Source organism: Melanotaenia boesemani, chromosome 18 (genome assembly GCF_017639745.1).
Source record: "Melanotaenia boesemani isolate fMelBoe1 chromosome 18, fMelBoe1.pri, whole genome shotgun sequence".
Taxonomy (NCBI): Eukaryota; Metazoa; Chordata; class Actinopteri; order Atheriniformes; family Melanotaeniidae; genus Melanotaenia; species Melanotaenia boesemani.
The window spans coordinates 33,310,362-33,327,023 of NC_055699.1; the positions used below are offsets into that span (position 1 = coordinate 33,310,362).

The following is a 16,662-nucleotide window of genomic DNA, read 5'->3' on the forward strand; positions in this document are numbered from 1 at the left end:
TGGGATTAAATGCCGCTACAGACTGGTTTATACTGGGATTAAAAGCTGCTACAGACTGGTTTATACTACGATTAAAAGCAGCTACAGACTGGTTTATACTGGGATTAAAAGCTGTTACAGACTGGTTTATACTGGGATTAAAAGCCGCTACAGACTGGTTTATACTGGGATTAAAAGCCGCTACAGACTGGTTTATACTGGGATTAAAAGCCGCTACAGACTGGTTTATACTGGGATTAAAAGCTGCTACAGACAGGTTTACACTGGGATTAAATGCCGCTACAGACAGGTTTATGCTGGAATTAAAAGACGTTACAGACTTGTTTATACTGGGATTGAAAGCTGCTACAGACTGGTTTATACTGGGATTAAAAGCAGCTACAGACTGGTTTATACTGGGATTAAAAGCCGCTACAGATTGGTTTATACTGGGATTAAAAGCTATTACAGACTGGTTTATACTGAGATTAAAAGCTGCTACAGACTGGTTTATACTGGGATTAAAAGCTGCTACATACTGGTTTATACTGGGATTAAAAGGTGTTACAGACTGGTTTATACCGGGATTAAAAGCTGCTACAGACTGGTTTATACTGGGATTAAAAGCTGCTACAGACTGGTTTATACTGGGATTAAAAGCTGTTACAGACTGGTTTATACTGGGATTAAAAGCCGCTACAGACTGGTTTATACTGGGATTAAAAGCCGCTACAGACTGGTTTATACTGGGATTAAAAGCCGCTACAGACTGGTTTATACTGGGATTAAAAGCTGCTACAGACAGGTTTACACTGGGATTAAATACCGCTACAGACAGGTTTATGCTGGAATTAAAAGACGTTACAGACTGGTTTATACTGGGATTGAAAGCTGTTACAGACTGGTTTATACTGGGATTAAAAGCAGCTACAGACTGGTTTATACTGGGATTAAAAGCCGCTACAGATTGGTTTATACTGGGATTGAAAGCTGTTACAGACTGGTTTATACTGGGATTAAATGCTGCTACAGACTGGTTTATAGTGGGATTAAAAGCTGCTACAGACTGGTTTATACTGGGATTAAAAGCTGCTACAGACTGGTTAATACTGGGATTAAAAGCTTCTACAGACTGGTTTATACTGAGATTAAAAGCTGCTACAGACTGGTTTATACTGGATTAAAAGCAGCTACAGACTGGTTTATACTGGGATTAAAAGCTGTTACAGACTGGTTTATACTAGGATAACAAGCTGTTTCAGACTGGTTTATACTGGGATTAAAGCTGTTACAGACTGGTTTATACTGGGATTAAATGCTGCTACAGACTGGTTTATACCGGGATTAAAAGCTGCTACATACTGGTTTATACTGGGATTAAAAGGTGTTACAGACTGGTTTATACTAGGATAAAAAGCTGTTTCAGACTGGTTTATACTGGGATTAAAAGCAGCTACAGACTGGTTTATACTGGGATTAAAAGCTGCTACAGACTGGTTTATACTGGGATTAAAAGCTGTTACAGACTGGTTTATACTGGGATTAAAAGCTGCTACAGACTGGTTTATACTGGGATAAAAAGCTGCTACAGATTGGTTTATACTGGGATAAAAAGCTGTTACAGACTGGTTTATACTGAGATTAAAAGCTGCTACAGACTGGTTTATACTGGGATTAAAAGCAGCTACAGACTGGTTTATACTGGGATTAAATGCAGCTACAGACTGGTTTATACTGGGATTAAAAGCTGTTACAGACTGGTTTATACTGGGATTAAATGCTGCTACAGACTGGTTTATACTGGGATTAAAAGCTGCTACAGACTGGTTTATACTGGGATTAAAAGCTGCTACAGACTGGTTTATACTGGGATTAAAAGCTGCTACAGACTGGTTAATACTGGGATTAAAAGCTTCTACAGACTGGTTTATACTGAGATTAAAAGCTGCTACAGACTGGTTTATACTGGGATTAAAAGCAGCTACAGACTGGTTTATACTGGGATTAAAAGCTGTTACACACTGGTTTATACTAGGATAACAAGCTGTTTCAGACTGGTTTATACTGGGATTAAAAGCTGTTACAGACTGGTTTATACTGGGATTAAATGCTGCTACAGACTGGTTTATACCGGGATTAAAAGCTGCTACATACTGGTTTATACTGGGATTAAAAGGTGTTACAGACTGGTTTATACTGGGATTAAAAGCTGCTACAGACTGGTTTATACTGGGGTAAAAAAGCTGCTACAGACTGGTTTATACAGGGATTAAAAGCTGCTACAGACTGGTTTATACTGGGATTAAAAGCTGTTACAGACTGGTTTATACTGGGATTAACAGCTGCTACAGACTGGTTTATACTGGGATTAAAAACCGCTACAGACTGGTTTATACTGGGATTAAATGCCGCTACAGACTGGTTTATACTGGGATTAAAAGCTGCTACAGACTGGTTTATACTGGGATTAAAAGCTGTTACAGACTGGTTTATACTGCGATCAAAAGCTGTTACAGACTGGTTTATACTGGGATCAAAACCTGTTACAGACTGGTTTATACTGGGATTAAAAGCTGTTACAGACTGGTTTATACTGGGATAAAAAGCTGCTACAGATTGGTTTATACTGGGATAAAAAGCTGTTACAGACTGGTTTATACTTAGATTAAAAGCTGCTACAGACTGGTTTATACTGGGATTAAAAGCAGCTACAGACTGGTTTATACTGGGATTAAATGCAGCTACAGACTGGTTTATACTGGGATTAAAAGCTGTTACAGACTGGTTTATACTAGGATTAAAAGCTGTTTCAGACTGGTTTATACTGGGATTAAAAGCTGCTACAGACTGGTTTATACTGGGATTAAAAGCAGCTATAGACTGGTTTATACTGGATTAAAAGCTGCTACAGACTGGTTTATATTGGGATTAAAAGGCGTTACAGACTGGTTTATACTGGGATTAAAAGCCGGTACAGACTGGTTTATACTGGGAACTAAAAGCTGTTACAGACTGGTTTATACTGGAATTAAAAGCTGTTACAGACTGGCTTATACCGGGATTAAAAGCTGCTACAGACTGGTTTATACTGGGATTAAAAGCTGCTACAGACTGGTTTATACTGGGATTAAAAGCAGCTACAGACTGGTTTATACTGGGATTAAAAGCAGCTACAGACTGGTTTATACTGGGATTAAAAGCTGATACAGACTGGTTTTATACTAGGATAAAAAGCTGTTTCAGACTGGTTTATATTGGGATTAAAAGCAGCTACAGACTGGTTTATACTGGGATTAAAAGCTGCTACAGACTGGTTTATACTGGGATTAAAAGCTGTTACAGACTGGTTTATACTGGGATTAAAAGCTGTTACAGACTGGTTTATACTGGGATTAAAAGCTGCTACAGACTGGTTTATACTGGGATAAAAAGCTGCTACAGATTGGTTTATACTGGGATAAAAAGCTGTTACAGACTGGTTTATACTGAGATTAAAAGCTGCTACAGACTGGTTTATACTGGGATTAAAAGCAGCTACAGACTGTTTTATACTGGGATTAAATGCAGCTACAGACTGGTTTATTACTGGGATTAAAAGCTGTTACAGACTTGTCTATACTAGGATTAAAAGCTGTTTCAGACTGGTTTATACTGGGATTAAAAGCTGTTACAGACTGGTTTATACTGGGATTAAAAGCTGCTACAGATTGGTTTATACTGGGATCAAAAGCTGTTACAGACTGGTTTATACTGGGATTAAAAGCTGCTACAGATTGGTTTATACTGGGATTAAAAGCTGTTACAGACTGGTTTATACTGGGATTAAATGCTGCTACAGACTGGTTTATACTGGGATTAACAGCTGCTACAGACTGGTTTATACTGGGATTAAAAACCGCTACAGACTGGTTTATACTGGGATTAAATGCCGCTACAGACTGGTTTATACTGGGATTAAAAGCTGCTACAGACAGGTTTATACTGGGATTAAAAGCCGCTACAGACTGGTTTATGCTGGAATTAAAAGACGTTACAGACTGGTTTATACTGGGATTAAAAGCTGCTACAGACTGGTTTATACTGGGATTTAAAACTGCTACAGACTGGTTTATACTGGGATTAAAAGCTGCTACAGACTGGTTTATACTGGGATTAAACACTGCTACAGACTGGTTTATACTGGGATTAAAAGCTGCTACAGACTGGTTTATACTGGGATTAAAAGCAGCTACAGACTGGTTTATACTGGGATTAAAAGCTGTTACAGACTGGTTTATACTGGGATTAAAAGCTGCTACAGGACTGGTTTATACTGGGGATTAAAAGCTGCTACAGACTGGTTTATACTGGGATTAAAAGCTGCTACAGACTGGTTTATACTGGGGTAAAAAAGCTGCTACACACTGGTTTATACAGGGATTAAAAGCTGCTACAGACTGGTTTATACTGGGATTAAAAGCTGTTACAGGCTGGTTTATACTGGGATTAACAGCTGCTACAGACTGGTTTATACTGGGATTAAAAACCGCTACAGACTGGTTTATACTGGGATTAAATGCCGCTACAGACTGGTTTATACTGGGATTAAAAGCTGCTACAGACAGGTTTATACTGGGATTAAAAGCTGTTACAGACTGGTTTATACTGGGATCAAAAGCTGTTACAGACTGGTTTATACTGGGATTAAAAGCTGTTACAGACTGGTTTATACTGGGATTAAAAGCTGCTACAGACTGGTTTATACTGGGGTAAAAAAGCTGCTACACACTGGTTTATACAGGGATTAAAAGCTGCTGCAGACTGGTTTATACTGGGATTAAAAGCTGTTACAGACTGGTTTATACTGGGATTAACAGCTGCTACAGACTGGTTTATACTGGGATTAAAAACCGCTACAGACTGGTTCTATACTGGGATTAAATGCCGCTACAGACTGGTTTATACTGGGATTAAAAGCTGCTACAGGACAGGTTTATACTGGGATTAAAAGCCGCTACAGACTGGTTTATGCTGGAATTAAAGACTTTACAGACTGGTTTATACTGGGATTAAAAGCTGCTACAGACTGGTTTATACTGGGATTTAAAACTGCTACAGACTGGTTTATACTGGGATTAAAGCTGCTACAGAACTGGTTTATACTGGGATTTAAACACTGCTACAGACTGGTTTATACTGGGATTAAAAGCTGCTACAGACTGGTTTATACTGGGATTAAAAGCAGCTACAGACTGGTTAATACTGGGATTAAAAGCTGTTACAGACTGGTTTATACTGGGATTAAAAAGCCGCTACAGATTGGTTTATACTGGGATTAAAAGCTGCTACAGACTGGTTTATACTGGGATTAAAAGCTGCTACAGACTGGTTTATACTGGGATTAAAAGCTGCTACAGACTGGTTTATACTGGATTAAAAGCTGTTACAGACTGGTTTATACTGGGATTAAAAGCTGCTACAGACTGGTTTATACTTGGATTAAAAGCTGTTACAGACTGGTTCATACTGGGATTAAAGCTGCTACAGACTGGTTTACACTGGTATTTAAAAGCTGCTACAGACTGGTTTATACTGGGAATTAAAAGCTGCTACAGACTGGTTTATACTGAGATTAAAGCTGCTACAGACTGGTTTATACTGGGATTAAAAGCAGCTACAGACTGGTTTATACTGGATTAAAAGCTGTTACAGACTGGTTTATACTAGGATAACAAGCTGTTTCAGACTGGTTTATACTGGGATTAATAGCTGCTACAGATTGGTTTATACTGGGATTAAAAGCTGTTAGAGACTTGGGTTTATACTGGGATTAAAAAGCAGCTACAGACTGGTTTATACTGGGATTAAAAAGCTGCTACAGACTGTTTATACTGGGAATTAAAAGGTTGCTACAGACTGGTTTATACTGGGAATTAAAAGCTGCTACAAGACTGGTTTATACTGGGATTAAAGCTGTTACAGACTGGTTTATACCGGGATTAAAAGCTGTTACAGACTGGTACATACTGGGATTAAAAGCTGCTACAGACTGGTTTATACTGGGTTTAAAAGCTGATACAGACTGGTTTATACTGGGATTAAACAGCTGCTACAGACTGGTTTGTACTGGGATTAAAAGCTGCTACAGACTGGTTTATACTGGGATTAAAAGCTGCTACAGACTGGTTATACTATGATTAAAAGCTGATACAGACTGGCTTATACTGGGATTAAACGCTGCTACAGACTGGTTTATACTGGGATTAAAAAGCTACTACACACTGGTTTATACTGGGATTAAAAGCTGCTACAGACTGGTTTATACTGGGATTAAAAGCTGCTACAGACTGGTTTATACTGGGATTAAAAGCTGCTACAGACTGATTTATACTGGCATTAAAAGCTGTTACAGACTGGTTTATACTGGGATTAAAAGCTGTTACAGACTGGTTTATACTGGGATTAAAAGCCGTTACAGACTGGTACATACTGGGATTAAAAGCTGCTACAGACTTATTTATACTAGGATTAAAAGCTTCTACAGACTGGTATTTACTGGGATCAGCTTTCAGCTTTAAGTTTGAAGCGACATGTAACAATAGAAAGTTGATTCTTCTTCGGCCATAAACGTCTCGGAGTGTTTGCTCAGTGTTTTCCTTCGCAGCTCCTGATTGTCTGAACTCAGACCAGACCTGGTATCTGCAGACTAGGACCAGCTGTCCCTGGTTAATGAATGTTTCTCTCCACAGGTATGGGCTGGAGCCATCCAATTACCATGTCCAGAGATGGAGACCCCTGATGCCTCCTGCTTCCCTGCCTTTTGAACTTTGAGCTGCCAGGTGTTGTATGTGAGGATGATGACGGAGGAGAGGTGCAGGGAGCAGATGTTTTACTGGGTCACTGGCCTCGGGTGGTCAGGCTGAGGCAGATGACCAGACTGGAGACGAACTGGATGAAAGATCGGGAAGGACGGTGTGATTGGATTCTGACCCACCAGGAGTCTCTGTCCTGCAGGGCAGATATATGGACCCTGCGGTGGTGTCAGCAGGCAGCAAGCAGCCTGAACACTCAGACATTAACATCGTAGCGCTGGGCCAGAAACAGGGTGTGTAAAGGGACGGTGTTTAGGTATCGCTACGCCTCTGCATGCTCCGTCTTATTGACTCTCGGTGCCTGCTTTCCTGTGTTTGTCGTGTTTTTGAGGGTTTCAGTTGTGCAGGTGTTTGTGCTCTCATCTCTAATTTAATGATCTGGTCCTCTTCTTGTCTGATGCATGACGTGAATGATCCAGGTTTTTCCATGGTTTCCACCTGGGAGCCGGGGCTTCCAGGAGACTCGCGTGTTAGGTTTCTGGTTGTGTCTTTAACTTCCCTGCCAGTGGTCTTCGGTTGAATCTAGACTCACGTCACACGGGGACGGCTAATTTCACCTGCAGTGTCACAAGTGTAATGACTCATAATAAAATTCCTCATTTTGCTTTCGCTGTTCTATTAAAATCTAGTTCTGTCTTTCAGCTGAAGGTTAACTTTTGTTTTTTGGAGAGTCAGTGTTTTGGTATAGAAGAGAGACGGGGATCCGAGAACATGTGGACGTGGACGGTGTTGCTACAGGGACGGTGTGTTGCTGAAAAATGTAAACCCTGGCACAACCCATTCTCCAATGCGTGAGCGTGGAATACGATCACATCTCCTGACAGGTCGTTGTAACAAGTTTGAGTCTGTGTGGATCAGCAGAACCTGAAAATAAAATATTAAGCCTCAAAGTGTCTCAGCATCAGTAGCCACATATTCAGGACAGATTTCCAAAAAAAAAACAACAAAATATCTTCTTGATATGCTGTGCACACCAACGCACTCACACAATGATCTGGGATAATTAAATCTGATGACCAGCCAAAGCCCAGACATGACTGAACAGCTCAAATTTAACAGGGCCCAGAATTCATTACACTCAAATTTAGACATCGATGATGGATGCAAGCAGAGATCTGTGTTTGCTCTGGGAGCATCTCATTACACCCTCTGGCTAACCTTGCTATAGAGCAGGTTCAACATACATGCACACGTGCACGGTGGAAGCTGCTTTGGGTGGCTAAAGAACAGGTGGATGTCTCGGACCAGCAGGGGGGCGGTGCCTGGACTCTCCGGCTACATAACTCCTTCCATGCTCTGGCTAATGCACAAGGCCTCCGCTAGATCTGCTGTTTAAACCGTCTGTTCACCTTGGCACCGAATGACGTGTTGATGTGCCTGCAGGTAGGTGACGCCGGTGGCAGGTAAGTGACGCTAATGCTGTAGGGTGACGTAGTTCCGGGGAGACGGCAGATATCAACTAGGCGCTCACAAACATTTATACTTCCATTCTATTGTATTTTGTGCCAGCCTAATCAAAATATTCTCTAAAGTAGGAAAAATAGGTGTCTTTAAAAGGTACACTCTGGAGCACAGCGGGGAGGATTTGGCCAGCCTGACAGATTTTATGGACGTTGTTACGACAGAATCGTCATGGGGAAACCAAAACAACACGTCCACCCCCTCCACCGCATCTAAGTCCAGAGACAGCGAAATGAGGATTCACCTGGAGCTATTTTCACCACCGTGGGGAACGACTCAACAGATGTTCTGATCTCTATAGATAAGAAACTCAGTAGTTTTGATGTGCGTTTGAGCCTTTGGTAGACAATCTCCACAAGATTTCCAGGCGCTACGTGACTCACTAGAATTCAGCCAGAAGCAGGTGGAAACGCTGGCTGTAGAAAATGCTGGTCTCAGAGAGTCCCGGTTAAAATCCCCTCACCGAGGGCTTGACCCCGTCTCTCGGAGGAAAATAGAAGATGAAGGAAACGGTGATCGATCTGCAGGCGCGGAGCATGAGAGAGAACCTGGTATTTGCAGGGATTCCAGAGCAGACGGAGGAGAGACCCGAGACACGGTGAAAAACTTCATCAAAACCCACCTGAAGCTCCTGGAGGAAACGGTGAAAAACATCTCCTTTCACAGAGTCCATCGGCTCGGCGGGAGGAAACCCGGGTCCAGCAGACCAGGACCCATTGTAACGAAGTTCATCAGCTTCAAACAGAAGGAAGCAGGTGAAGAAACCAGGGCCCGCAAACTGAAGAGAACCAACTTCGGAGTAAACGACCAATATCCGAGAGAGATTCTGGACACGACGGAGAGGTCCTGTTTCCCATCAGGAGGAAATCCATCACTGAAGGGCGCTCTGCGCTGTCATCGCGGTGGATAAATTATTTATTAATGGACAGCTGTACCACGACCCGGACATCACTCGTGGCTCTTACTTGACTTGGAATGTGCTTTAATTTTCCTGTTTTCTCACTAGATCATGTTATATCCATTAAACTGCCATAAAAGATAATTTAGTTACCAGTAAATCCACTGCCAGTCTCCACTACACTGCTCTCAGCACAGATGCGTTTTTTAAATTACTTTTTTCATTTGGCACTGTCGCTCTTTTTACTCTTTACACTTCTTCTCTCCGACCCTTTAACGGTTAACAGTAACACTTGTCATTATATTATATACACATCAGCACTTTTCATGATTCACAGGAACACACACAGAACAGCACAAGCGCACACACATCCCTGTCACAACCAGCTGGCAGATACACATGCACGTGGAGAAGCAGTGGGATGCACGCACACACACTTCAGTAATATGCATATAGCCCTCATTTCTGTGGTTGGTTCATGAACGAACTCACATTTGTCACTTGGAATGTGCATGGAGCTGGCACAAGGGAAAAGAGGTTAAAAATCAATCTTCCACAATTAAAACATGAAAATAAAATGGTCTTGGATTCCCCCCCTTTTCAGTCGGCGAACTCCATGAAGCTCTCCAGCATATGCCAACAGTAAAGCTCCAGTTCCAGATGGTTACCCAGCAGAATTCTACAAAGAATTCTGGGACATGCTGGCACCCACATTTCTACAATATGATATTAGAAATAAGGGAAAAACAAAAAATACCTTCAAATATGAACCTAGCCAATATTACTCTACTATTAAAACCAGGTAAAGACCCAACACTTCCATCCAGTTACCGTCCAATTTCATTAATAAATGTAGAATCTCAAATAATTAGCAAAGCTTTGGCCAGAAGAATAGAAAAAATAACTCCTCTAATAATACATCCTGACCAAACAGGCTTTATTAAAGGTAGACATTCCTCTACTAACATGCGTGGATTAATTAACATCATAGATTATTCTACTCTACATAATCTGGAATCCACAGTCATTTCTTTAGATGCAGAAAAAAGCATTTGACCGAGTAAACTGGAAATTTTATTTGCAACGTTAAACAAATTTAGGTTTGGGTCATCTTTCATAGATTGGATTAAAAAATTATTATATAACAACCCAAATGCATGTGTGAAGACCAATGATCAAACTTCTTCAAGCTTTCTTTTTGCAGAGAGGAAACCAGACAGGGCTGCCCGCTTTCTCCATCACTCTTTGCTATTTTTATTGAACCCCTAGCTGCTGCCATAAGACAAAATAAAGAGATTAAAGGAATCCATGCCAAAAATATAGAACACAAGATAAGTCTTTATGCTGATTGATGTATTACTTTTCCTCCAGAGCTCACCGACATCTCTCCCCCAGACAATCACACTTCTTGAACACATTCTCATCAATATCTGACTACTCTATAACTGGTCTAAGAACTATTATTATGCCCATCAACTGTGACCTACAAAACACACCCATATACTACAATACAGTCAGGAAACATTAGATATCTAGGCATAAACATATTTCCCCAGGTTATCAGAACTAACAAAGCTTAAATTATGTCCAGCTACTTAAAGCAATAGAGGATGATCTCTCACGGTGGAGGTGCTTACCCATATCACTCATGGGGAGGGTTGCCCACAGTTAGTAAAATTATGGTTCTATCTACTAAAGTCAACTACCTGTTTTCAATGATATCCCACTAGACCATCCTCCAGCTGGTTTAAGTCACTGGACTCACATATATCTAAATTTTTATGGAAAAACAAGCCACACTTATCAGTCTAAAAATTTTACAACAGACTAAAGATAGAGGTGGATTGGAGGTACCCAACTTTAATCATGTTTTCTTAGCTAACAAGCTGCAGTATATCTCCAAATGGCTTAAACTAGCAGTCTGGATGAATCATGGTTAGATGATAGAGCAAGCATTGTGTGAGGATCTGTTTATCTCTGACCTGCCATTCATCAGCTCAACCATCAAAACACATAAGTGTTTTAGATAGCATCAATATCAGTTCCTCCTTAGTGGCTTGGTGGGAATTTTAAAAATAACCAATCCTCACTTTTCATGTAAGTTTTACATCCCTCTGGAACAACCCTGACAATCCTGCCACAACAAAAAGCTTAACAATTTCACTCAATGGAAAAATAAAGGAATAAAACAGTTAGAACATATAATAGAAAATGGAAACTTCTTCTCATTTAATATTCTCACTTCACAATATGGAAATCAGTAGCAAAAAATGTTTAGAATATCACCAGCTTAACTCTATTATATGTAAAAAATATACCATTAATCAATTAAACTTACAGCTACCTATTAGGGTGGCAGAATTCATGAATCTCAATGCCCCAAAGCTATTATCAAAAACACATAGACTATTATCTAAACTAGAAGACTCAGTCTGTCTTCCAACTTCAAGATGGGAGGGTGACTTATCCAGTAACTTTAATAAAGATAAATGGTCACAAATATGTTTAAACACCTTTAAAATGACTAAGAATTCAAAATATGCAACTAATACAATTCAAAATTCTGCATAGAACTCATTATACAGGACAAAGGATGTTCAGGATGGGTTCTGTCCACAATCAAACATCTGACAAACTGCAATGAAAACACACCAGACAACTATCTCCATGCCTTGTGGTCCTGCACACCTGTCCACAGGTTCTGGCTTCAGGTATGTGGTGGACATGTCAACATGGTTTAAATGTAATATTCCTACAATCCCCGCACTATGTCTACTAGGTGACTTGGGTGACATTAATATGGCAATTAACTCTGCACACATGATACGCACAGCCATTATGCATCACAAAGAAAACTATCCTTGTGAACTGGAAAAACAAAAATAATCTGTGTATTCAGCAGTTTAGGAATCTCTTAGTTGACCACATCAGTAGTGAGACAATGTCTGCCTCCTCAAGGACTATTTAGCTGAATCTCATTCCCTCTGGTCCCCTGTGCTTAGCTCCATCACTTAGTGTAGGTGGAGGACTGTGACCTTGTTGCTTGGGGGGTTGGAAAATGGCCGGGAGTGACTGGTGGTTGCGGGTTCTTTGTGGTCTCCTGTGGTGCGGGGGGCCGGGCTGCTCTGCAATGGGGGTGGCCCTGTGGGGGCCTGCGGTTCGGGTGTCGCCTCGTGGCGGGGGGTGAGGCCACTGGTGACGCCTGGGTCGGTGAGCGTCGGGTCCTGGGCCGGCGGCCGGGGCTATTCCGGGGAATGCTGGGCTGGGGTGCTGGGCTCTGGTGCCTGGGGGTGGTCCTCCCTCCGGGGGTGGTGGGGTCCATATGTGCCGGGGGTCTGGGCCTGCCCGGATGTGCTGCCGTGGTGTGGGTTGGTGCATGCCCTGGTGTCTGGTTGCCACCCTGGGTCCCCAGGGGTTATGGCCTGGGGGCAGGAGGGGTGTACGGTTTGAACTGCTTTGAATGATGTTTGTGTGGGTGTGGGGGTATGTTTGTGTGCGTGCATATGCATGTGTTAGGATGAGTGGGGTGTGTCTGGGGAGTGAGAGTGGAGGGTTGTATGCTGTGTGAGTGTTTATATTGTGTGGGTGGGGCCTGAGGAGGCATGTATGTATTAGGATAAGCGGGAGTGTGCAAGGAAATAGGTGCGTGCCATGTGTTTCTGTGTGTGGTTTGGGCAGGGTTAAGTGCACGTTGTGGAGGGGGGACCTGGGTGGGCCTGGGGGTGGTGTGCCGTGGGTCTGCCGCTGTCCCCATCCTCTCTTCATTCCCCGTTAGGCATGTGGGGGGGTGGGTTTCCTTGTGGGGTCGGTGACTGCTGCACTGGCTGTGGTCCTGAATGGCCCAGTCATGGGGGTGGCGGCCTCTCCTGGCCTGTCTTGCCCTCCTCCTGGGCAGTGGGGGTGCCTAATATGCCACTAGAGGCTCAACATCCAGAGAAGTTTGCTTCCCTCTGGACTTACATCCCCGGAGACCCTCTGATTTCCCCTCTCTCTCTCTGTCTCCACACACACCACACACACGTAGGGAGTTGGGAGGCGTGGAGCCATGCGGGGTGGATGGGGAGGAGACCATTCAGTGGTCTCCTTGGATGCACCCCGTGGCGACTCGCCTCTCAGTTTTAATTGCACCGAGACACCAAAACACAAGAAACACAACACACAAACAACACCTGGGGGCATGTCATGCGGTGCATGTCGGGCCCCCGGCCTCATTGCGGTCCACTGCCCCTCAATTTTAATTGCACACAACACACACTACATAAACAGTCAGGAGCGGGGAGGGAGAGGGTATTGGGGACCTCTCCACACCCCTGTTCCCCCTGGGTGTGGCTGGGGGCGAGCGGGGGGAGGTGGTTGCCCCCGGGCCGGGTCCGATGGCGCCCTGGTTCACGGGGTGTGCGGCTGGAACATCGGGGTGTGTGCTGGCCTACGCCGGGTGGCTGTCTGGGGGGGGGCCTGGTCTTCCTAGGCATGTTGCGGGCCCCTCTGCCTTTGGGGGGTGGGGCAGCTGCCTCTGGGCTCCTGGGGCCCTGGGCCCTTCGCTTGGGCTGCCCTGTGGTGGCCGGTCCCTGGCGGGGCAGGCAGCTGCTGATCTTGGCCCACTGGGACCTGTGCCCCAAGACCGTGGGGGGCTCTTGCTGGGGCCTCTCCTCTGCTGCCCTTCGGGTGGGGCTGGAGTCGTCTTCATGGTGGGGTGGCTTGGGGTTGGTGCTCCGGGGCTGCTGCTGGGGGCCCGGGTCTCTGGGCTGCCCTGGTCTGCCTCTGACCTCCGTAGCAGGCGTGGTCGCATTTGCACGATCTCACTCACCACTCTTCATCACCTGATCACTCCTCTTCCTCATCCTCTGCATGCTGACACAGTCACTGAGTTGTCCAGTGGGTTTTTGTACTAAGAGATAATTCTTTTTTTTTTTTTTTTCCTGTGAGTTAGTATCTGGTCGCTGTTATGTCTTTTTGATTTGGTTATTATTTAAAAAACTCTTAATGACTAGCAGCTCTGTTTTTTCTGTGTGGTTTCTGTTTTTGTTTTGTGTAAAAGTTGTAGGAAACTTTCTGGTGTGTTCATGTACAGGTGTAATTGTTTGTTGTCTGGTGATGGTGTGGATTGAAGGGTCGTTTCCTTCTGTCTGTGATCTTTTTGTCTCCTTTCTTCTTTCCCTTTTGCTGTTTTTGCTATTTTCCATCTTTTTCTGTCCCCTCCGGTCAGGTCCAGCAAGATTACATAGATTCTGTGATTGAAAGTAAATAAATAAATAAATGAATCAGATTATCAAAAGGGGCCTTACCCATAGGCCTCCCCTTGGCAGAGCAAATTTGTTCAGCACGATACAGCAACCAGATTATCATTTTGCTTGCTATGATGCTGGACAGGACAAGTTAAAAAATAAATAAATAAACCCGTCTGTTTACCTTGGCACCGAATGACGTGTTGACTTTTGGATCTGATTTTACTTTATTTTCATTACTGTATTTAAATGTATACACTTTTTAATGCCTTTCATATGCTTTTTAGTTTAATAGTTTGAATGTTATGTTGCACATTGTAGCACTTTGTTCAACTTTGTTGTTTTTAAAGTGTGTTATAAAGTTGCAGTTTTGATGCCCCGGTGCAGCCAGAGGAGGACGTCCAGGGAACCAAGCCCAGCACCGCCTCCACTGGAGCCATACGGAGGAGACGGGAGCTGTTTGCTTATGTTATGTTTAGTAGTCTAGACTTCAAAGTTGTAGAACTGCTCTATTTAATCAGGCTAATGATGTGCACTAAAACGTGCAGTTCTCTTCTGAACATGTGGAAATGCTAGAGGCTACAGTTTCTCAGCTGGAGGCTGGTAAAAAGTGGCTTCATATAACAGAACTTTGAACACAACAATGCTACAGTAGTAGCGGTTTAAAAGTTCCCATCCAAGCTGAAAGCCAGCCGAATACCTGCTGGCTTCCAGCCCAGTTCCATTCCAGTTCCAGCCAGCTGCCTTCCAACTTCCAGCCGCCAGAGAGGCCCCCTCCTTCTCCTGGGAGTGTCGATGTTTTAATCAAACTCCACCCATTCCTTGTAATATAGGGTAGACCCAGAAGATGGCGCTTCTCTCACAGACTTCTCATCGCCCGTAGTCTGTCAGATTTTATCTGAATTTACACTGACCGGCAGAGGCGCCACTCAAAGCACCTCTGATGGCCAGTCACAATTCATAAAAATGCATAAAACTTAATACATAATCATTGTTTGACGTGGAATGTGAAATTGTAACATGCTTGTGCGCTGCCAATTGTTTTATTCAGAAATGAATGCTAGTAGGTTAATAAAACCTTTCAAATACTGGATCACAGCCCTAGCTCTATTCTCAATAGGATGTATTTATCATACTGATTAATCTTTTAATATTAGCATTTTTAACATAGACAAATCAGATTTGGATCAAGCAACACAGAATCTGTTTGAGGTAGCTAGGAAGGGTTATTTTATTCTCATATTATTTATTTCACCTCCATAAGAAGACAGGGCGACAGATAAAAGCCCACGCAGGATCGAGAGAAAATTTCTTCCACTTCAATGTGTCTAATCGCGGGGGGACATCCAACACTCGCTGTGCTGCGACTTCCTGCTCGCCGGGAATCCCGATTACGTCACCCCTCCAGGTGGGCTATTCCCCGACACGCTCTGATTACCATTCCAAAAGGTACTGTATGCAGCCCCCAACTTGAACATGCGCCTTCTTCAACATTCGCACTTGCTCCAGAAAATTACCATCTCTTAGGCTCCTCCACCACCACTTTGACTGTGGATTGATACGTAAATGAGCCGCAATGAGGCAGCTGAACAAGTGACCCAGTTTTGTGATTGTTGCACATTGGGTAAAGAGTGGTCAAACAAGTCCAGTTTGTGTTGTCATGCTACCAGAAATTCAGTAGGCTAGTCGGTCCTAATGCAGTGAATTTCCATGTTAATGTTGCCAAATTCAATAGCATAGCAAGAGATGAAAAAAGAAACAACTATATTTCTTCAACATGTTAACCAAAATATTTACCTCTTAAAGCATAAACCAAGTATTTACAACAAGCAGTGTGCTTTTTAACGTTAACGTGTGCCATAGCCTACTGCACCGCTGTTCCTCCTTCCAAGTCTTCTTTTTTATTATGTTGTTGTTTTATCATCTGAATATACTACAACAACACAAAGAAAATATATGAAAGTTTATTTTACGCTGGTATTTGCGCAGCAGAGTTTTCTGCCGCCGGATTTGTAGTCCAGGAACGGAGAACACAGCTGCTGCCAGGAAAGGTGGATTACATTTTGTTAAAGCACAGCAATCTCCGAGTAGCCTATTATAAATACCCTCTCAGTGGCAAAATAAAACACACTGGTCTGGTTTAGTCTTCACTCTGAAATGGTTCAGTCAGAGGAATATAAAGCTGTTTTAAAAATGTTGAGCAAGCTTAAAATAAACATTCATAGGCTATCTATGTGTTTTAGATTAA

General features: G+C 43.0%; 1 protein-coding gene across 2 annotated transcripts in view; it reads left to right on the plus strand.

Moving 5' to 3' along the window:
* The window catches only part of lancl2 (LanC lantibiotic synthetase component C-like 2 (bacterial)), a 35,825-nt gene extending 28,354 nt beyond the window's left edge, over positions 1 to 7,471 (plus strand). For both annotated transcript variants that reach the window (XM_041967770.1, XM_041967768.1), the window contains one exon: positions 6,708 to 7,471. In XM_041967770.1, coding sequence (XP_041823704.1) covers positions 6,708 to 6,757 — 50 coding nt within the window. In that variant the 3' untranslated portion in view covers positions 6,758 to 7,471. The remainder of the gene's footprint in view (positions 1 to 6,707) is intronic.
* The last annotated feature ends 9,191 nt before the right edge of the window (positions 7,472 to 16,662 follow it).